The following is a 21,979-nucleotide window of genomic DNA, read 5'->3' on the forward strand; positions in this document are numbered from 1 at the left end:
ATTCACAAAGCGTCAGATGCTCTGATGTGCATCGGTTTCTAGACAATCAGAGGGCTGTCGACTAAAATTGAAGGACACTATATGAGTATAGGTATTGCTAGTTCTAAAATAGAAATAGCATTATTGTTAGCTCTAAGATCAGAAATAGCATTGTCCATTTGCGTGAGGATCATTTGTCCTTTCCCGACAGGCGAGTGGTCATGCTGTTTCATTAGCAAAGTCATCGATCTCTAACACAAAGAGCGCTTCCTTTCCAAGGGCGGTTGTGCTCTAGTGCCAGAGATGGTAGTGCATCCAGTTGCGAGTCAGGCTGAGTTCTTTACCGTCGTTCCCTAGATCGCTATCGCATCTGTCAGCATTTCAACGACCAGCTGCCGGCTGCCGTGACAACTTATTTTGGTAGGTAAAAAATGCGCTCTGTTCGAACTTTGATAGATGACTCATTGGAGGCAAGTCCCTCACCATTCCTTTCAGCACAGAAACAAAAATAATGGAATTAATGTGTTCAGTACATCTCTGGTCATAAGATATAGGCATTTTTATGCCTTCAATTGGAACTGTCAGGATTCTTGAAGACCCCAGTGTGAGGACAAAATCTATACCCATTCAAACGTTGTTAGGAATAGTTCCATTTAGGATTAGTTTCTTGCTCATACAGGCCCTGGAGACGATCAAAACATGTTTGCCTAAAGCTGCTGTCTAGACGGGTTCGGTTCGACCCGTAAAGCTGGGCCACAGGAACATACCATTACATAAATAACCCCCGGCTGTTAGACGCTTCTTTTCAGTTAACCCTCGCACGACCAGGCCATTTCTCATAACACGAACGACCAGGGGGGGGGGGTTGTTACGACCCCCCCTGGCGTTTCGAAACGGAAGCTCGTAGAGCTTAGCGGAAAAAACCAACGGATTGCTCTCAACGAAATCTCGCGATTGGTGGTATATTTTTTGGTCCTAGGTCAACATTTGACCTACTTATGACCGGTCAAAGGTCAAATTTTCCGAAAAAATCAAACTTTTTCAACTTTCCGCGGCGATTGCGGCAAAACGGTGGGAGATATCGACTTGAAACCTTCACTATCGTGTTCCTTGATCAATTCTCTATCGTTTGGTATGTATTTCGTTTCCCTAGCTGTAAAAATGGCGCGTTGGGAGCGCCGGAAGTCGGCAAGGTCACAGTCGGCGGCAGAAATTCGAAAAATCAAAATTTAAATTTTTGAAATCTGATTGTATTTTTGGATTTGGGAGGTCCATTTGCTCCCTATAGAAGCTAATATTGCTGCATATTTCCATTGAGGTGACAAGAATTAGCAAAATAGTGGTTCGGGCGCTTTTCAAAAATAGTACCGGACGCTGTTCCTATTGTGACGTCATAGCTCCGTGACCTGACCTGACTCGGTCAATTTTCTTGCACCACACGATAGCCAATGCTTGCCCCAACATGCATGGGAAGTTTCATCATGATCCATCAAACAATGTGGGTATCACCGGCAGAAAACCTAGGGATTCGGCGCACACGTTTGGTAACTGTCGGCCGGAGGCTGTACCTCTTATGACGTCATAACTCCGTGACCTGACATGACCCGATCAATTTTTTTCGGCAAAAGATGCGCAAAGGCTGCCCCAGAGGGTATTGAAAATTTCAGCCCGCTACGACAAGCCGTTTAGCGTGCACTTCGAAAAAACCTCAGGGGGGGGGGGGGTTGATACAACCCCCCCCCTAGGCGTTCTAGGGTTAAATGGTCGAAGTTCGATAACGTTATCTATGTCTGACTGGTGATATTAAAAATGAAATATAAATAAAGCGGCGAGTTACACATCGTCCGGCTGCATCACAATAAATTGTTGTAGGCCTCCGATATAAAAAAGTATGCTAGTCCGGACTTCAACTTCAGTCTCTGAGACATGGCTGATAGGTAAATAAGTTGGCACTGGCCCAGGCGCCTTGCGCCAGTGCAGTGCCGGCGAGCCGTGCACTGCGGCACAGCATGCCGCCAGGCGTCCGCCACCAGTGGCATCTAGCGGCCGGTATAGGAACGAGCGCCGCGAGGACTTACTTTTTTTTTGCTCCGCCAGCCTAAAGCCAGTCTGGAGCCGGGGGTCATTACATCTGGCAATTTTGGCCAGGAACAAAGTTTTACGTTAAGCCGGTTTATGTGAACCCGGAAGCAATAGCAACGTGGGAGCCTATCCTTAGCCCGGCAGGCGGTGGGCCTACCAGCCACCTTCCGCGCGGTGGGGGGGGGGGGGGCACTTTGCCCCCCCCCCGTATCTCCGAAACTACTGGACGGATCCGGAAAATTCAAACGGCGTTCGATAGCCCTGTCAAATTTGTCGAGGGAAACCAAATTTCATTGACCTCGGGGTCACCGATGACGTCACAGGTCAGGTCAAAGATAAAATGTTTCACCGTTCATGGGGCTTCTAGGGAAAGCGCTATAACACCGAGTAAAACGCATTTTGTCGAAAATCAGCGATAAGGCGTCAGTTGTCTAGTACATATGTTGCTATTAGAGGTCACTGGTCATACCAGGTCAGGTCACAGGTCAGGTCACCAAGGGTCACCACATGAGCCCAACTTTACTAAGGTTATGCGATGCATGTTTTATGGCCAGTTTTTCATTTCCAACTCAATGGTGTTGGTTATAAGACCATCAGGTACGGTTTATGTCACTTTCTGGTGGAGGTCAGGTCAAGGTCAGGTCAAAATAGGTCAAATTTCAAAGTTGATATTTTTGCATAAAATGGGTATCGATTCGATGCAGCTCGTCACGGGGAGTCTAATGGTGGTCTTTGTTTTGCGCTACGAGGTCTAGAATTGCTAAAAATTGAGTTTGAAAATTTGACGTCATCAATTTTGAACAGTTTTTTCGCTATAACTTGGCCAAAAAAAAGAGGTATCGATCTCAAATTTGGTATGTAGGTAGAAGGCGGTAGTGGCTGTCACATATATTCCGGTTTTTTCGAAATTCAAAAAACTTTTTGGATTTTTCGGCTATTATATTCAAAAAAATCTATTTTTTGATTTTTGGGGGTCAAAATCCAAAAAATTCGAAAAACCGAAATAGCAGTTTTGTAGCCCTTTCAATTCTACACCTTTTATGTCTGAAACATTTTTCTATATCTCTAAAGCTGTAGGCCTGACAGCTCTTCCCGCGAAACCTTTTTTTGTGGTCGAAAATGGCAAAAATGACGTCACTCTGACGTCATTAGCGGCCAACCTATCATAGCTTTTTGAAAAATTTTTGGTCACCATGTGCGCTAGCTACTCCCGGGAGGGTACCGAAAGTTTGGTGACGATCGGCGCAGCGGTTCTCGAGATATATCGAAAAAACTAAAGGGGGGGGGGGGCAAAAAAATGCCCCCCCCACCGCCTGGAAGGTTAGTGTGTGTGAGCAAATTTAATGGGGGAACTTACTTTTGCCGAAGTGCCGAAAAAGCCGGAACAAAACACAGATGAAGAAACGGTAACATTTATTTACATCACATATTCATACACTTGTGTAAGGTGTCAGTGTACTGGTGTGGGGTGTATTGGTCAGGGAAAAAGTCCTAAATAACAAAAAACCTGACGCCTATTGCAAAGGGGAAAACCCCGCGCTGAAGCCAAAGAGCGTGGGGAAAAAAACCCCTACAGTTGTTTAATCTAATGTGTAGGAGGTAAAAGGGAAGGGATAATGACGGCCCCGTGCTGGGGAGGGGCGCCCGGCGACCACAGGCGTAAACACCTTGGCTGCCAGTCGGCGTTGGCTCTCAACGACTCCGCCTTAGCGGGTCGGAGAGCGCAATAGGGGGCCGCCAGTTACACATGCCAGTTACACAGTGCAAGAAACATCAATGGCTAGAGCGCGAGCACACGATGCAATCAAAAGGAGAATGTAAATAAACGACCGGGATTTAGGTTGTACGAGTAAGGAACTGGGCGCCGCGTTACTATCGTCCCCACGGCGCCCACTCATGCCCGTGCTCGGGGTTCCTTTTGTCTCAGTGAGGTGGTTTCTATATGCTGTTAATAAGACGTGCCTCCTGGAGAAAGATAAAAAGCAAATCATGAAGCTCTGGATGATGGTCGCCAAGGATAGTTGGCAAATCCAAACTGAGGCCATGTGTGGTAATGTGTCTTATAATGTGTCTTCTGTGGTGCTGTAGGCGTGGGCAGTGGAGTATGAAGTGTTGTATTATGTATCTTGGATGTGTGGGGCAATAGTGACATATTGGAGGTGGTGCACGGTCGTATATATGCGAGTGTGTAAGATACGTGTGTCCTAGCCCTCGCCCCGTTCGGGGGGCCATTTTGGCCCCCCTGTGGTTTTTCCTGAATAGCAAGAAAACGGCGGCGCGCAGCGCCGCCAAATTTTCAGTACCTATCCGGGCATCAATTTGACACCTTCACACCAAATTTCAAGTCTTAGGTCACCTTAGGTCAGGAGTTATTGAGGTCAAACTGAGGTCATGTTCGAGCAAAAATGAGCAAAAAACATGCAATCTTGAAACGCTCACCAAATCTACAGTTATCAAGCAATTTCAAAGTTCTTTATATGGTCTAATAGACAAAAAGCGGCGCTACAAAACTGCTATCTCGGATTTTCAAAATTTTGGGTTTTGGACCCAAAAAATTTCAAAAAATTGATTTTTTTAGAAAAACTAAAAAGAATCCAAAATTTTTCCGAATTTCGAAAAAACCGGAACATATGTGATAGTCCCTGCGCTCTTCTATATACATACCAAATTTCAGATCGATATCTCGTTTTTGCCAAGTTATAGCGAAAAAAAACTGTTCAAAAATGATGACGTCAAATTTTTGAACTCAATTTTTAGCGATTCTAGACCTCGTACGGCAAAACAAAGACCACCATTGAACTCCCCGTGACGAGCTGCATCGATTCGATACCCATTTTATGCAAAAATATCAACTTTGAAATTTGACCTTATTTGACCTGACCTTGACCTGACCTTGACCTGACCTTGACCTGACCTTGACCAAAACGTGACCTAAGCTGGCCCCAAAGGCTGCCTGACCCACATAATCGCATTTGTCATGTAAAATGGACCATAAAACATGTATCACACGACACTTTCATATCGTGACCCCCCAGTGACCTGACCTCAGTGACCTGACCTGGTATCAGTGACCTCAACTAGCAAAATATGTGTTTGAAGAACATTTCCCCATCGATGATTTTCAATGAAATGCATTTTACTCGATTTTACAACGCATTTCTTGAAATGCCTGTAAACGGCCTGAAATGCCTGTAAAGGATATATAGCTGCAAGGGATCCCGTAGCGATAGTCTTGGGACTTCCAGGCCATTTCAGGCCACTCAGGGTCAGTGTGGACTCTCAGAAGCCTGCTTAGGATCCTGGAGATCGGCGTGGGTCACCCCAGATATTTACGTGTGTGTGGTGCTTTAGGGCTTTCCGAGCCCAAGGTGGGGCCCTCAGAAGCCAATGTGGGCGGCGGGCAAGAGAGACTAGGCCCAGGGTGAGCCTGGAGCCCTCGGATAACAGTGTGAACCATCGGGGTCTGTGTCGAATTCCTAAGGACCCTACGTAGGGACATATAAGAAACGTGTGTTGAAGCCCTCAGAGGGACACGTGAGTTGTGACCCCTCAGAGGCCGGCTTGGGGTTAGCAAAGTCTGTCGCCTCAAAAGTTCGGCTGAACTATCAGAGGCCAGTTAAGGTTCTCAGAAATCTTCGAAGGCATCCTCAAAGATTCGTGTGCCACGTGTGGCCCTTCAGAGGTCTACGTGTATGTAAAATGTAAGGTCCTCAAAGATCCCTGTATGGACCCTCAGAGAACATGGACAACAAAGGGACTCTCAAGAGGCCGGTTTAGGCCCTCTGAAAGCTTCTTAGAGCTCAGTGGAGCTCCTTAGGAGCCTGTGTGAAAAGTAAGCTCATGAGCCCTGCGGCACTTCAACGGTAGGGGAGAGTGGGGAAAGATGCCCAGGGTTTTACTATGTCATATATTATTCGAAAATGACGATCGGAAAGCAAAAACTTGTAGTTTCAACGGAAGCCGACATCATTTTTCTCCAAAAATATCACACTTTCGTGGCTGAAATATGATAACATTTTTTGCTATTAAGCATTTTCCTGAAGAAGTGAAAGGGGGCATCTTACCCCACAGGGTGGGAAAGACGCCCCCTGGCGTTGGGTAAGATGCCCCCTGCACTATAAGTGACATAAATGGGCACGTGAATCGCCTGAACGAATCAGTAGTCCCTTCGGGCCTGCAGTAGACACCAAACGACATCGTAAGGGCCCTCAAAAGTAGTCGTAAGGGGCTTCAGAGGTCATCGTTAGGGCCATCATAGTCCAGCGCGGCCAAACAAGCCTCTGTGGTGGCGTTCGGAGACCACTGTGGGGCCCTTAAAGGTCTTCATGATGCTTGAGGGCCCTCGAGCCCATCGTGGGGACCTCAGATGCCAGCGCGGCCCGTGGAGCCAACGTGGGAGCCCTCAAAGGATGTCGTGAGGGGCCCTGGAGCCAATAATGTGGCCCACAGAGGCCGTCGTAAGGGCTCTCAGAGTCAGATGCCGCCCAAAAAGTCGCTGTGTGGGCCGAGAGACCGGCATGGGGAGCACCCGACCGTACTGGACTCTCAATAGTCCCAGATTGGCTTTTGTCTCTCATCACAGGTATGTAATAAATGATTTGACGGGCTGCTTGAAGGACAGCCTACGGATTTAGGGGGGGGCGTCTTTCCCCATCAGGACAGGGGGCATCTTACCCCAAGGTACCGAGGTAACATTAAATCAGTACAATTTGCTAGCCATAAGACTACACCCTGAAACAAACTGTTTGGGACACAGTACACGCATGTTAATTTATCACGACTATAGCAAGGGACGCAAAAATTATCTACCTTCTTTGATATTTACAATGTTTTGACACCAAAATATTTTTTTGAAAGCAGCAAATAAAAAACATGTAATCACCAGCCAGCCGTTGCCCAACTGAGCCTCGCAAATGTTTGTGCAGTTAACAAGGCAGGCTTCCGCTTTACGCTAAGAACATTGATTTCCAGGTTCGATTCTTTGTTTCGCCGCTAGAGGGGGTGGGGCGTCTTTCCCACCCTGGGCATCTTACCCCACTCTCCCCTACTTGAGCTGGTCGCAGACATTTGACGAGAGTTGAGAAAGGCCCCGAAGATTTCGTGTCACGCTTTGAACGAAAATTATGTGTCAGCACTCCAAAACTTATGAAAATTAGCTATAAAATGTAATAAAGAAGCAACTGGGAACAGGGAATGAATCACAGCATTGACATTTCCGAGTCTAGAGTCGGAATCTTGAAGATTTTGGCGACTGTTAGGGGAGAGTGGTGCAGGAGGCCCCCCCTTAAGCTCAGTTGCTATTTTTAGACAACTGATAATATTTAAGAGCAAACGTGTGCATGCGCTGTGAGCATGCATCATTTTCCCATACATATTTGCATTCAAAATGAATCTAGGGGGTACAAAAAACGTAAACTTTAACATTTTGGAAAAAGTTGCAAAAGGGCCTCTTACACTATGGGTACGGTAAGACGCCCCCCCCCCCCCGGGTGTTTCACAAGTCAAGTCGACTTGTAAAAGACGCTTTGCGAACACAGCTGCAAGGCCTTTTATTTCGAAAAGCTAAGCAAATACGGTGTTATCGAAACCAAAAACACTTCCAAAGCGCTCGAACAATGCGAAAACTAGCACAACCAAACGCTGATGACCAACGAAAATTGTACCTATCACCTCTTAGAAAAGAAACAGAAAAAAGAAACAAAAACAAACTCCTTGAAAAAAAGAATGCCACGCCTGCCGCAGGTGCAGGCGTTTTATCATCGGGGGCGTTTTTTATCGGGGGGCGTTTTATCATCCTCGAAGGGAGGGCCTCTTAAAAAAATGCAGTGTTTTAACGTCACAATATTTATGGTTTATGAGACATTTGCAGCGCACCAGAACAGGGTCTATTCTGAAGCTAACATGTGACAATTTCGATGAGATAAGATTGTAGTTTATAGCCATTGTTTTTTCAGATATGTAAGGGTGATAAAGATGCATATATCTAGCAAGTAAAGGGGCAAAAACAGAAATAGACTTACCAAAAGTCGCTGCGACGCACCTGATACCTCAGGTTTCGTGAGTTGTTGTTTCAAGAGGGCTTCTGCTTTACGAGAACATTAAAAAATAAATAACATTATTGGTTTGGTAAAAAAAGCGATGGGGCCTCTTACCGACCCTGGGCGTCTTACACGGATCTCCCCTACTCCGACTCTGGTTTGAACTGCACGCTCCAACCGAGTCTGTCCTCACAGGCATTCTCAGAAAGGTACCCCATTTTTTTCCCGACTCCGAAATCTCATCGGATCTGTATCGATCTCAGGGGGTGCCCGGTCCGAGGTTGGGGGGGGGGGGGGCAAGCTGCCCCGCTTGCCCCCCCCCCCCCGTGGCGACGCTAATGTCGGTGTATCTACGAGGGATTAGCCACATGTATGTCGCGTGACTTCCTACCTATACGCCTTCTTATGATTCGTATGACTCCAGCTGACTCTTCCTATGACTCCAGATGACTCATCCGATGACTCCGGATGATTTCGCCTACGACTTCAGATGAGGCTGTCTGTGACCCCAGACGGCGCCATATGACGAGTGACGTCATTGTCAATTAGCGGCTCTGATGAGGCGCGGCGCGGCAGCGGCGGGCTGCGGTCGCCGCGTCAGTCCGATCAGCCGCCGGCGGATGTGGGGCGTGAGCTCCGGGCGCCGGCGGGCCGGGCTCCCTCCCCCTCCCCCTCCCCCCAGTCGGAGGAACCACCGGCGGACGGCACCGCCGGACTGGGACGACGGATGCTGGACTGGGGTGGGGCGTCCGTCGCTGGGGCGCTCCATCCTCCATCGTCCCCAATGGTAGCGAGCGTCCATGACGGCACAACATCCCTGCTATGGGACGAGTAAAACTAAAAGGAGATTTGAGTCTCCGATGCTGGGCGAGGTGAATAAGACCTCACACCTCGGTTCAAGCCACTGTGGACTACGACTTGTGAAGGAGCTGCCAGAAATCAGAGAGGGTAGGGGACTGCACAGGACCGCCCTCTGTCCTGGCGACACAATGCGGCAGCCGCCGCCTTTCTCTCCGCTCTCCCCTTTTTTGTGGCGCGGCCGGCGCCATGAGTGAAGCGCCAGAATGGCTCCTGCGTCGCAGTTGTCGACGCGTGCTTCCGGCGCCGGCTGCGGCCGACGTGGCGCCATTCAGCGCCGCTTTCGCCGCGTGGCCATGCAGAACGGTCTATTATCAATCACGGCGCATGATCGGTGACGCGGCGGTGGTGGCCCCGCGCTGCGCTGCTGGGTGGCGAGCGGGAGGTGTTTTACCAGACTACAGCAATGCTGTAGCATGCATCGCTACTTTTCCGGCAGATTGTCGTCTGACATGAGTACAATGCCCCCAGTTTGAGCACCGGAAGTTTGAACTGCAAGCTGGCTTTGTTCTGGCTAGATAAATGCAATGGCTCTCAGCGAAGCTTGAGCTGAATGCCTAATCTGAATAACAATCGGGGACGCGGGACCAGTAGCTCGCACAGGTATTTTAGGCCTCAGGACATTTGATTCAGATCCCCGGGAATGCGAGCTCATCTCGTTATCTTAGAACTCATCTCCCAATAACAGCCTGGCCGGACTCGAACCCCATCTAGCTGTAAGCTAGCCAACAGATCCCTACCTAGTCGGACCCTAGCCTACAGAGACTTATTAATCGGGCCCTAGCCCATTGGACCCTTCCGGGACGTTTTGTCACGGTTCCGTTACGCAGGGTACCCCGCACCCAGCACCGGGCCTCACTGCCTGTAACCGTATCTCCTGTGTCAATGTGAACCTAAGGTTTAGCGAACCGCGGGTAGATGGCGGCTGGCGTAGCCATGCCCCCCTGGTCCAAGCACGAACACCTATTGCAAAGCTACATACAGAACTAAGTGTAACAAAACAGGTACTGTGCAAGCCTAACGTCACTCAGCCATCCAGCCTCGAACCCTTCTCTGCCGAGTTAAGGACTGACATCCTATCCACCAAGCCACACCGAGGAGCGATCGTTGAGAACTTACCGGGCAGGAGCTCTGTCTCGTCATACCGTCATCTCGACTGTCCCGATCTCACACAACCCCACACATACATCAGTATACATGTATTATCGTTTCATTTCGTCTACACACGGTACAAGTCGGGCAGATATCTCGACCCCGAACAAATCACACCCTGCCGAGCTGGCCAGCCATGCCGATATACAAAAATAAGGCGGCAGCGGGGCAGCGCCGCCTACAGCCGAGAATACAGGGCACGGGCGGGCGTAACTGAGGGCGAAGCGGGTAACAATAAATACAGAATGATATCGATGAGTACTAGCCGCCTCGACAGCCACTGAACCGCCGCAGTCGCCGGCTCGGGCGGCGGGGAGCGCCCGCTGCGAGTGACGGGACTCGGTCCTGGCAGACTGGGCCCCGTCAGTCGCCCCAACAGATCCGGGAGGGCGCCGGTCACTTCAGGCCGTCACACGGACTGATATCAGTTCAGTTACTACCCAGTACCCACACCGGCTCCGGCTAGACAATCCCCAATGGTATGTCGTCCTGACAGAAACAGAACTAACAAAACAGGCCTCTGCAGCACGGGTAAATGGGCAGCAACGGGTTCAAGAGAGCGTCTCCGAGGAATCGTAAGTTAAAGGAACAATGTGACAACTTCGCAATTGGACTTCAGCATTTCCTGACAGTTCAAGCATCCTGAAACGGACCAAAGTACGCTTGTTTGGATAATGGCTATCCATCGAATACACTTAATAATACCGTATCGCCGAGCAAATCTAACTGCAGTTAGCAGAAATCTGTCGATGCCTCATCCTATCTCCCCTCTGTCGTTACAGCGATGCTGCAGCGGTGGCCCACAGGGCACCGGGGTCAGCGCCGCCGCCTTATAGAAGACAACGTACAAAACTCTCAGGAATGCTGAACCGGAGTGATGGAACGGACACGGGATGGTTGTACAAGAACCAGAAATGCATATTGACTACCGTCTGAGGCAGCGGACTGAGCGCCTCGAGAGGACGCCCTCGGCCAGCCCTCGGTATACACGCCCTAACGCACGGAACTGACCGCAGAACACCCAACCGGACCGGACGGCCCGACACTACACGGGCCGGACACCACCCAAGGCAGATCAAGGTAACGGGACACGATCCTCTCCTCCACAGACGCTCATCACACTTTGTACTATGACACTTTGACATGGGACGTGCAGTCTGGTGGCGCCGCCTGCCACCTACCGGCCGCTCACCGCACTGACACTGCGCGTGGCGGCCGCCGGGGCGTCTACCGGCCCCTATCACAGCGGCGGTCCGTCACTTGAGGTCCGTCTCGGGGCTCTCCAGCACAAAGGGCACCGGTCGGAACAGGCCCACCTCGTCCATCTCCGCCAGCGTCACTCGCGGCATCACCCGCGCCGTGCGGATCGACACGCGCGTCACGTGGCCCGCCTCGGGCGTCGATATGGTCACCAGCGGCTCGTCGTCGGGCCGACGCGGCACGCCGTTCTCGGCCGGCGCCGGCGGCGACTGGGTGGACGAGCGGGCCAGGGAGGAGCCCCGCGACACGGACCACGGCGAGACGGGCGAGGACGGCGACACGGAGCCGCGCTGAGACGCCGGCGACGGCACCGAGTGCCAGCCGGGCGGCGAGTCGGCCGGCCAGTGCGACACAGGCGTGGTCGGCGAGCCGGCCGAGCCCGCCTCGTCCGGCCAGGAGGTGGGCGGCGACACCTGGACGGCGCCGGCGGCCGGGCCCACCGCCCGGTCGGCCGACAGAGCCCGCCGCTCGGCCGAGCCGTCCCGCGGCGTGCGCCGCTCGGGGCCGCTGCGCGCCGACGCCAGGCTGCCGTTGGGCGTGTACGGCACGAAGATGGACACCTTGTCGGGCGAGGCGGCCGCGTGGCGCGGCGTGGTGGGCTCCGAGCGGGCCTGCGGCGCGCCCGGCTCGGCCGAGTCGCCGGCCAGCCCCGTCAGGCTGAGGTGGGCCGGGCGGCGGCCGGCCGCCGGAGACGAGCCGGGCAGCGAGCGCAGCGAGCACGTGCTGATGTCGGCCGCCGAGGCCGAGGTGGCCGCCAGAGAGGTGCGTGAGCCCAGCGGCGGCAGCGACGAGAAGTCGTCTATACTAGCGTCATGCGAATTGCCGGAGGCTGAAACAGAGAACAAACGCAGGTATTAGTACACGGCAGTGGAAGCAAGCTTGGAAAAGATCGAAAGAGGCTGCTAAGAAACGTCTGAAATGAGCGCGCTGCAATGGAAACCAGACATTTTCATTACCTTCAAAACCGAGAAAAAAGCGATGGTCTGATAATAAGTTTGAACAATGAACAGTTAAGCTGTATCCAGGTAAGCGTAGGTGATGTGACCTACGAGATGGGCCCTACGTGAGCAATACCAAGTGAACAAAGCCCTCTCCGCCACTGACTGAGTAAGCCACGGTGTACGATCACAAGAGCCGGCGCCCGGTGGGAGAGGGCGGTGTAAGCCCTGAAAAGGCCACGGACACTGACGACACAGCGCTGGGACCGTCACGGAACCTGAAAACGACACACCTCTCCACTTGGAAGCCAGACGACTAAACCAGCAAACAGCAGACCAAAAGCTCACAGCAGCTGCCACCATCACCGAAGCATGCCACAATACCACCGCCCGCAGAAGCCGAACGCTGGGCCCGGTGACAGACAGGTAAGCCCGGTGGACGGGCGGACACGCTGCGGGTGCGCCCCGCGTCACAGCAGACGCCGCCCCACAGCACAGTACGGTCTCCGGTAGGTACCGAATAGTCCACAGGTCGGGCCGGGTCCGCGGGTCGGACTGAGTACACTGCCTGGTCCGCCGCTCGGGCCGGATACAGGGCGGCCAGCCGGCGGTCGGCGTCCTGCTGGTACTGGTACCAGGGCAGCGTACTCGGCTCGCTGTACCGGTACTCGGTGGGCGGTACCTCGACCAGAGAGGGCGCCCGGCGCCGCTCCGGGGGCAGCCACGCTGCAGAGCCGGACCGTTAGTGTGGCACAGCGTATAGCGGGTTAGAATGCTATCTGGTATGGAAAGTCTCATCAACAGCCGTGTGACTAAAAGACATGCCTTGATTCATGTTAACCTGCTCTATATGTACCGCGACTAACAAGGCGAGGAACTAGCATGGAGAGAAGCATGCATGTAGGTGAGCACTCGAAAGAAGGAGACATACAGTTAGTGAAGCATTCTGGCGTAGCATGATGCAAGTTATATCTGGCCACCAAGATCGTAAAGACAGAAGAATGAAACCGGTTAGTGCAAGGCTCTATCATACAATGGCAGGTCAATAACTATTGTTAGGTATTCGTTCATGCTGGCGTAATTAGCATACCTATTCATAGCTTCTGTTCTGTAACCAACGCCAATAGCCAGACAACCATGGGAAGACAATAGCGAAGACACTAACAAACACGTATGTACGTTGCGAAGCGCGACCCATGAGGCATTATCACGTTTCTTTAGAGTTCAGATGCGGTCTTCATTCAGGCATTCCGTGCCATTTTTTAATTCCAGCACCTAGCATAATCGCCCATTAACTTTTTATTCATTCATTCATTCATTCATTCATTCATTCATTCATTCATTCCATCCCCTCCCCTCCCTGTCTGTCTCTCAGCTGACCTTCTCCGGCGGAGAGCTGCGCCTCCTGTCGGATGCGCTGGATGTCGCCGACCACCTTCTCCTCGCCGGCGGTCATGTCGCGCCGCAGGCCGGCCTGCACCAGCGCCGGCGGCGGCACGAACAGGCCGAACGGCCGCTGCGGCAGCTCGTGGTCGGGCGGCGGCTCGGGCCGCTCCAGGCGCGCGCCGCGCAGCTCCACGGCGCACCGCTCCAGCTCGGCCATCGCCGAGTCGTCGTCCTGCTGAAAGTCGCGCTCCAGACGCACCTGAGACGACGGGCGGGCGTGGAACGGGGAGTCAGTGAGGCCGGGCGTGAAGGTGTGATTGCGCAGCTCATCCACAGGGGTGAAAACAATAAATAAAAAGATAATGCAACTCACCATGATCGATATGAGTCGCAAGGAAGACGACTGAATATTGAGTAATACAGTTAAATAACACTGAGACCTGCTTACTCAAGCATAAATGAGGTCTACCATATTATTTTAATCTAAACTAGTTTCGAAGCTGATGAAATTCAACCTTTCTCTAGCACAAATGTCATCCATTCGACTTCATTTCAGATAGAGTCGTCTCGCTCTCCAATGTCCCTTTTCAGTCAGTCTGATCCGAGGACCGACCAAGAGCCATCGAACAGAGCGGACCTATCGATTTGGACGACCGCCCGCCACACAGACCGCCAGCGACCCGGGCGAATACGGGCCGTCCCAGAGTGGGTCAGGGCCGCCCCAGAGTGGATCAGGGTCGCCCCAGTGGGGGCCAGGGCCGCCCCAGTAGGGGTCAGGGCCGCCCCAGAGAGGATCAGGGTCGCCCCAGAGAGGATCAGGGCCGCCCCAGAGAGGATCAGGGTCGCCCCAACGGCCGGGAAACACGCGGGGAGCGGCTCTGTCTCAATAACTCGGCGGAGTGGCTCGGTAGCTCAGTAGCTCAGTGGGGAGAGCGGCTATATTGGGAGAGGATTACCGCAGAAAGTCGTCTGGTGATAGTCTGCTATTGATCTAGATACCGCCAATGCCAGTCGAACAAACGGCATCGACGGAGCGACTTTTACCAGAATGAACAACGAACAAACAACACTATATATCAACAAAATCACATGACAAAGTGCCCGCTGTTGAAGTGTTCGAGGCTTGTGTATTCCCGTTACACAGCACATCGCCTGTCCCAGCCCTGTCTGAAGACCCCAGACCCCGACAGCCCGTGTCCCTGTCGGCATTTCTGGCCATCCCTACCTGGAGGAAGTCGAGTATCTCCTCCATGGGTAGGTGCTGGAGCGTCTTTCGGTGCACCTTGAGGATCATGTAGGCGCCGGTGACCAGCACCTTCTCGCCGTCCAGGATGTAGGCGTCCCACAGCCGCAACGCCAGCGTAAACGGTACCTGTGTGGACAGAGAGCAGTCAACAACTAAAACGGAGAGCGACCGGAGACAGCTGCAGCGCCAGCGTAAACGGTACCCGAGCAGATGGACAGGTAAGTCACTGCGTGGAACGGGTCAGAACGGGGGGCCGGGAGACAGGGCCCATCAACAGGTGTCTGGTGAGGGAGTGTGGGTGTGGGGTGGAGCACAAACTACGCTGGAGCGCCACTATATGCTGGAGCGGCGGAATGGGATTCCTGGTCACGAGTTGCGTTATTCACGAGGCATATCGGGTTACTCGAAACGACAAACAGTGAAGAACAGTGAAAACGCATAAATATCCACATGAAATGAAATGCACGTTGTCATGATTAATTTTTCACTCGCTAGCAGTCTGTCTCAAGAAGGCATGCCACACCCAAATTACACCACAGGGCGAGAGCGATGATGACATTTCATTTCTGGATAAAGTATCAACTTACCCGATCTAGGAAGCACTGGAAGAACCATTTAAGCGTGTAAATTGTCGTGTCTATTCCATGCCGGTCTAAATGCTTCTTCAACTTGGGCAGATACTTCTTCAGAATCTGCTCATGATGCCTTTGTAACCTGATGAGCTTGGGAAATCCCTGAATAAACAAACCTGCAACAAAGCAACGAATCGCGGGTTAGGTCACGCACCACTCTCGTGCTACAGGCAGAAGGCGTGGGTCGTTAGGAAGGCAGGGGTTGCCCGGCCAACGCAACATAACGACATTACTCAGATCCTGCCCACCCTCTAGCACTTCGGTCATGTTGTAAACTCAGCTTCACCTTCTAACATATGTGACCCACAAGATGACAACATTTGTCACATCGATCACTGTCACTGGCACGGTATGCCCGGCCCGCCAATACCCGTCAGCGGTGGGCGGACGGCCGCCACAGACGACATACCGTCCCTCCCAGAGTATGTACCGCTCCTCGGCGACTCCCAGTCCACAGCAGGGAATACCCGACCGACCCGGAACGTCGGCCTCCCCCGACTGACGGTGATCCCTCCCAGCGGTGACCGAGTGACGTGCCGGTCAGCCCGACCCCGGGCAGCGGGCCGGGACCCCGCACCTCCCGCCGCCAATCAGGCCGATAAATAGAGAGAGGAGGCCGCGGCGCCGCTGAATGATTCAGGACCACCGAGCGGGACAGGAGCGATCCCCGGTCTACGGCGGGTCGATGGCGAGCCTCTCGGGTTCCTCAGCCGGACTCGTTAGGAACATCATCTGACTACTGACGGATACCGGAGCGGGGATAGCGCGAGTTCAGGTTGTGTAATGTGCATTTCTTATTCGCATTTCTGTCATGGCAACCGACACATTATCAAAGTCGCCGGCATATACATTATACATATCTAAAGCATTTCAATTATGACTCATATTTTACTAAACGCAACTAGAGTAACTAGGAGCAAATGGAACAGACCAGCATATACCGATTCCTCAGTCACCATCGCCAGTCTCTCTCAGACTGTCTCTCAGACCCACGGCGTCCTACCGCCTCCTGGCAGCCACTGACCCCACCAACCCTCCCAGTCTCCACCCACCCAGCCCGACTTACCGTGCATGTTGTACATGTTGCCGGCCATGAGCACGGAGAGCGCCCAGAACGCGTCCTCCTCGTTGAGGTACATGAGCAGCAGCGCGGCGATCTGGGACATGCCCTGGCAGTAGCCCAGCTCCGTGTTGTACACAGAGTACGCCGCTGACGGGGGAGATATAGACGGTCAGCGCGGCGATCTGGGACATGCCCTGGCAGTAGCCCAGCTCCGTGTTGTACACAGAGTACGCCGCTGACGGGGGAGATATAGACGGTCAGCGCGGCGATCTGGGACATAGACGGTCAGGGCAGCGCTCGGAAGGGAGAGCACACCCCATGGTCAGAGTTAGATGCATTGGATTGGAAAGGAAAAACAGGACGCCACAGCACATAAAGAATGACTTCGTCCTCATCTTATATCTAAAGGGTGACAGATGTATGCGAGGGCAGCTTAGTAAAAGAGCTCGGCAAGTTCAGTTACTTGAAGTTGCTCGCCAGTTGACAAATTAGTCCCTTATGTATTTGACAGAACACAGACGGACTGGCAAAGATCACCAGAGCATCCCAGTCCAAGAAAACATATGATATTTGAGGCCTAGAACGGCAAACTGTCTCCAACTTCGAACGAACACATAAACACGCTACCAACAACTGCTAGCCCGGACATTAGACCGTGTGCATTGTTCTCTCAATCACCTCAATGTCCCCAACTCCCAAGAACCCACTACAGGTAAAAAGTACAATATGTACGGATAGTACGGAAATGGTTACGCCAGAGCGCTGCCGGTGTGGTACGTACCGAGCACGTGGAAGAGCTCCTTCTGTTTGATGCCGTACCGCTCGCGGAACATGATGTGGTCGCGGTAGGTGCGGTTCACGTCGAGGTCAATCTGCCGCACCTCCGGCGACCAGAGACGGGCGCTCTGCCGCATCTTCTGCGGGACAGACACGCGGCGGGGTGGGTGACATGGTGGTCAAATGGGTTCGACTGCACACACACAAACACACGTTGGTTTGCATCATACCATACATCAATGAGGTGTATCGATTCGTAACCCATGGCCTACGGTCAGACGCATTCACACAAATACACATAACACGGCCAGTCGGGCAGACAGACACGTAATGGGACGTTCCTGGCAGACACGGAGCGCGGCGTTTTCCTTCCCCGGTGACGCCAGCAAGGCACCTGAACGTGACTGACGCACTCGAAAGAAACTCGGGCGATGTGGACGATTAAAAAACGGCTTGTGTGATAAATTACAATGCGGCCCGACAATGAGTTAACAGAAACCTAAGCATTAGTTACATATTCCCATGTTTCAATCACGAGTCAACACGGTAAGTTGCAAGTACGGTGAGCTTGTTGGCGTCAGTCGTACATTGTACACAACGTAAAACAGCTTCCGAGTGTTTCCCTCTATTCGCTCACGTAAACACCCATTCAAGACACTCCCAGTCATATCCACGCCATCCGCGACATTTATAAGCGACATCATCGGTGCAAGCACAAGACGGGAAATCGAGTAGGATCAGCCCAAATACCTTCTGTACCGAAAAACGGTACGGTGGTGACGTCAGAATTGCCATTCTAAGCCTTCGAGTGACGTCATTACGAACCAATCCGGGCGCAATTGCCGCACGGGGCGGCAGGCCGTCGTATATCCGGCGCCACGGCAACGCAAAAACAATCTCTCTTACGCTGGATGACGCAGGTGAGGGACTCGGTCCAATAAGGCACGAGCCGCCTTTTTCCACTCGCTGCCCACACATGGCCGACGGCCCGTATATACAACCAGCGTAACGCGCGTGACGCGCTCAGCCAGGTAACGCGCGGTGACGAGAGGGCAAACAAACAGCTGTGCTGGGTGACGTCAGTGATGACGTGTGGAGCATGACGTCAGCGTCCACTGACGGTGGGAACTGGCGAGAGGTCAGAGACTGTCTACCAGGACCGGACCGGCGGCTCAGCTCAGGTGGGAATCGGACGGTGACTGCCCAATCATCTCTCACGCCTAGAGACCGTACAATACAGATGGTATAAAACCTCTACCCTGGAGACAGCCATCAGCAGATGAGCGGAGGACGCCGACCCCCGGGATTACATCGCTCCACGGTTCGCTGGGCAGCCCGGCATAAAACGGCGATCGACCAGGCAGCTGTAAAGTTCCATAGAGTTTCATACGGAGATGAGATGAGGAAGTGATTAAGGGAAGGACCAGCGTCAGATTCCTAACAGTGCCGAAGCTTCATATGCGAAAAAACAGCTCAGCAGGAGGTTGGCAGCCCCCCCCCCCCCCCAGGGCTCCAATATACTGACCCACACCACAGTCAATAGTCATGTACGGCATGTATTATGCACGTTATTGCGTCCACCGGGGGCAGCGCCGCGGGCAATCTACGGCGGCCATCAGCGTCCTGCTGAATCAATCAGTCGGGTCCCGGGAGACCCGACGACTCACAACTACTGCCGGTCTGACCTGAACCTGAGGCTGATCGTAGCCATCAGTTCCCACTACCGGGACCACTGCGCTGATCACGGACACAGCTCCGTACACAGACCAGGGCGAGTCTGAACCGGGTCTGGAGACCCCGGGGGCTACTGTGGACGGGATATCGGCCCGCCCCCGTCCCGCCGAGCTGCTGTGTGAGGAACCGGGTCACACATCCGGCGCCGCGCGCAGACTGCGTGAGCAGGACGGATATGAGCACCCCGCCCCGCGGCCGACGGCTGTTGACGGCCGACACAACGCTCACGTATGTCATACCGGGCCTGCAGACAACCATGAATGGCAGTAGGACATCTCCAAGATTGATTTGTCATTGAGCAGACTGGCGAATTCAACCAAATGCAGTCAACGACCGGTAAGAGAAGAGCTTACAACCGCCGGTAATAGTTAGAACAAATGTTACCGTCACTAGTTGAGTACCCAGCGATTGTTTCTGTGAACCCACTAAGGTCACGATATCAGTGAACAGTCCGCCTCCGGGCCGACATCTGTATGACCGCCGAGTCAGTTGTTAAACTGAATGGATCGCTGTACGTGCCGCCGACACCACCCGGGGCCTATTTCAGCGCCGGGGCTGCCCAGAAATAGCCCCGGCGGCGCCCGATTCAGAGAATCAATCGAACCCGCCGCCGCGGGGGCTCACTTACAATGGAGGGGCGGGAGGATCCGCACAGAGACGGGGTGCGGCTAATTGTGGGCTACGCTTTTGCGAAACCGCCAAGTTGCAGCCCAACTCGACCAAAGCGAGATACCACCATTAGCCGCACCCCACCTGTGGCGGCCGTGCCAAGCCGACGCATGCTGTGACGTCACCGGGTAGGAGAAGATAACGTACCAACTCAGACCGACTCAGATAGACTCAGAACCACTCAAACTGACTTAGATCGACTCAACCGACTCAAATCGATTCCTATCGACTCAGGCAGACTCAGAACGACTCAGGCAGACTCAAACCGACTCAGCAGACTCAAACTGGCTCGACCAACTCAAACCGATTCAGATCGACTCAGATAGACTCAGAACGATTCAAACTGACTCAGACAGACTCAACCAACTCAAATCGATTCCGATCGACTCAGACAGACTCAGAACGACTCAGGCAGACTAAAACCGACTCAGGCAGACTCAATCTGACTCGACCGACTCAATCCGATTCAGATCGACTTGGACCGACTCAGATAGATTCAGAACGACTCAAACTGACTCAGACTGACTCAACCAACTCAAATCGATTCCGATCGACTCAGACAGACTGAGAATGACTCAGACAGACTCAGATAGACTCAAACCGACTCAGGCAGACTCAAACTGACTCGACCGACTCAAACCGATTCAGATCGACTCAGACCGACTCAGATAGACTCAGAACGACTCAAACTGACTCAGACAGACTCAATCGACTCAATTCGATTCCAATCGACTCAGACAAACTCGGAACGACTCAGGCAGACTCAAACTGACTCGACCGACTTAAACCGATTCAGATCGACTCAGACCGACTCAGGTAGACTCAGAAGGACTTAAACTGACGCAGACCGACTCAACCGACTCAAATAGATTCCGATCGACTCAGACAGACTCAGGCGGACTCAGGCAGACTCAAACCGACTCAGGCAGACTCAAACTGACTTCATCGACTCAGACCGACTCAGATAGACTCAGAACGACTCTCAAACTGACTCAGACCGAATCAACCGACTCAAATCGATTCCGATCGACTCAGACGGACTCACAGACTGTCTGAGTCGTTCTGAGTCTGTCTGAGTCGATCGGAATCGATTTGAGTCGGTTGAGTCGGTCTGAGTCAGACTGAGTCGGTCTAAGTCGATCTGAATCTGTTTGAGTCGGTCGAGTCATTCTGAGTCTGCCTGAGTCGGTTTGAGTCTGCCTGAGTCGGTTTGAGTCTGCCTGAGTCTGTCTGAGTCGTTCTGAGTCTGTCTGAGTCGATCGGAATTGATTTGAGTCGGTTGAGTTGGTCTGAGTCGTTCTGGCCGACTCAACCGACTCAAATCGATTCCGATCGACTCAGACAGGCTCAGGCGGACTCAGGCAGACTAAAACCGACTCAGGCAGGCTCAAACTGACTCGACCGACTCAAACCGATTCAGATCGACTCAGACCGACTCAGATAGACTCAGAACGACTCTCAAACTGACTCAGACCGAATCAACCGACTCAAATCGATTCCGATTGACTCAGACAGACTCACAGACTGTCTGAGTCATTCTGAGTCTGTCTGAGTCGATCGGAATCGATTTCAGTCGCTTGAGTTGGCCTGAGTCAGATTGAGTCGGTCTGAGTCGATCTGAATTGGATTGAGTCGGTCGAGTCATTCTGAGTCTGCCTGAGTCGGTTTGAGCCTGCCTGAGTATGTCTGAGTCGTTCTGAGTCTGTCTGAGTCGATCGGAATTGATTTGAGTCGGTTGAGTCGGTCTGAGTCATTCTGAGTCTATCTGAGTCTATCTGAATCGGTTTGAGTCGGTCGAGTCAGTTAGATTCTGCCTGAGTCGTTTTGAGTCTGCCTGAGTCTGTCTGAGCCGTTCTGAGTCTGTCTGAGTCGATCTGAATCGATTTGAGTCGGTTGAGTCGGTCTGAGTTAGTTTGAGTCGATCTGAGTCGGTCTGAGTCCATCTGAATCGGTTTGAGTCGGTCGAGTCAGTTTGAGTCTGCCTGGGTCCGCCTGAGTCTGTCAGAGTCGATCGGAAACGATTTGAGTCGGTTGAGTCGGTCTGAATCAGTTTGAGTCGTTCTGAGTCTATCTGAGTCGGTCTGAGCCGATCGGAATCGGTCGAGTCTGCCTGAGTCGGTTTGAGCCTGCCTGAGTCTGTTTGAGTCTGCCTGAGTCTGTCTGAG

The 21,979-nt window shown here is 52.7% G+C and overlaps 1 protein-coding gene across 2 annotated transcripts in view; it reads right to left on the reverse strand.

Moving 5' to 3' along the window:
- Window positions 1-10,141: 10,141 nt before the first annotated feature.
- The window catches only part of LOC122386583 (USP6 N-terminal-like protein), a 29,328-nt gene continuing 17,490 nt past the window's right edge, over window positions 10,142-21,979 (reverse strand). For both annotated transcript variants that reach the window (XM_043375892.1, XM_043375902.1), the window contains exons 4-9: window positions 17,416-17,551; window positions 16,638-16,781; window positions 15,527-15,687; window positions 14,919-15,065; window positions 13,688-13,952; window positions 10,142-12,198 (exon numbers count right to left, since the gene is read on the reverse strand). In XM_043375892.1, coding sequence (XP_043231827.1) covers window positions 11,366-12,198; window positions 13,688-13,952; window positions 14,919-15,065; window positions 15,527-15,687; window positions 16,638-16,781; window positions 17,416-17,551 — 1,686 coding nt within the window. In that variant the 3' untranslated portion in view covers window positions 10,142-11,365. The remainder of the gene's footprint in view (window positions 12,199-13,687; window positions 13,953-14,918; window positions 15,066-15,526; window positions 15,688-16,637; window positions 16,782-17,415; window positions 17,552-21,979) is intronic.

The sequence above is a fragment of the Amphibalanus amphitrite genome, unplaced genomic scaffold (genome assembly GCF_019059575.1).
Source record: "Amphibalanus amphitrite isolate SeventyFive unplaced genomic scaffold, NRLGWU_Aamphi_draft 000016F_arrow, whole genome shotgun sequence".
Lineage (NCBI taxonomy): Eukaryota > Metazoa > Arthropoda > Thecostraca > Balanomorpha > Balanidae > Amphibalanus > Amphibalanus amphitrite.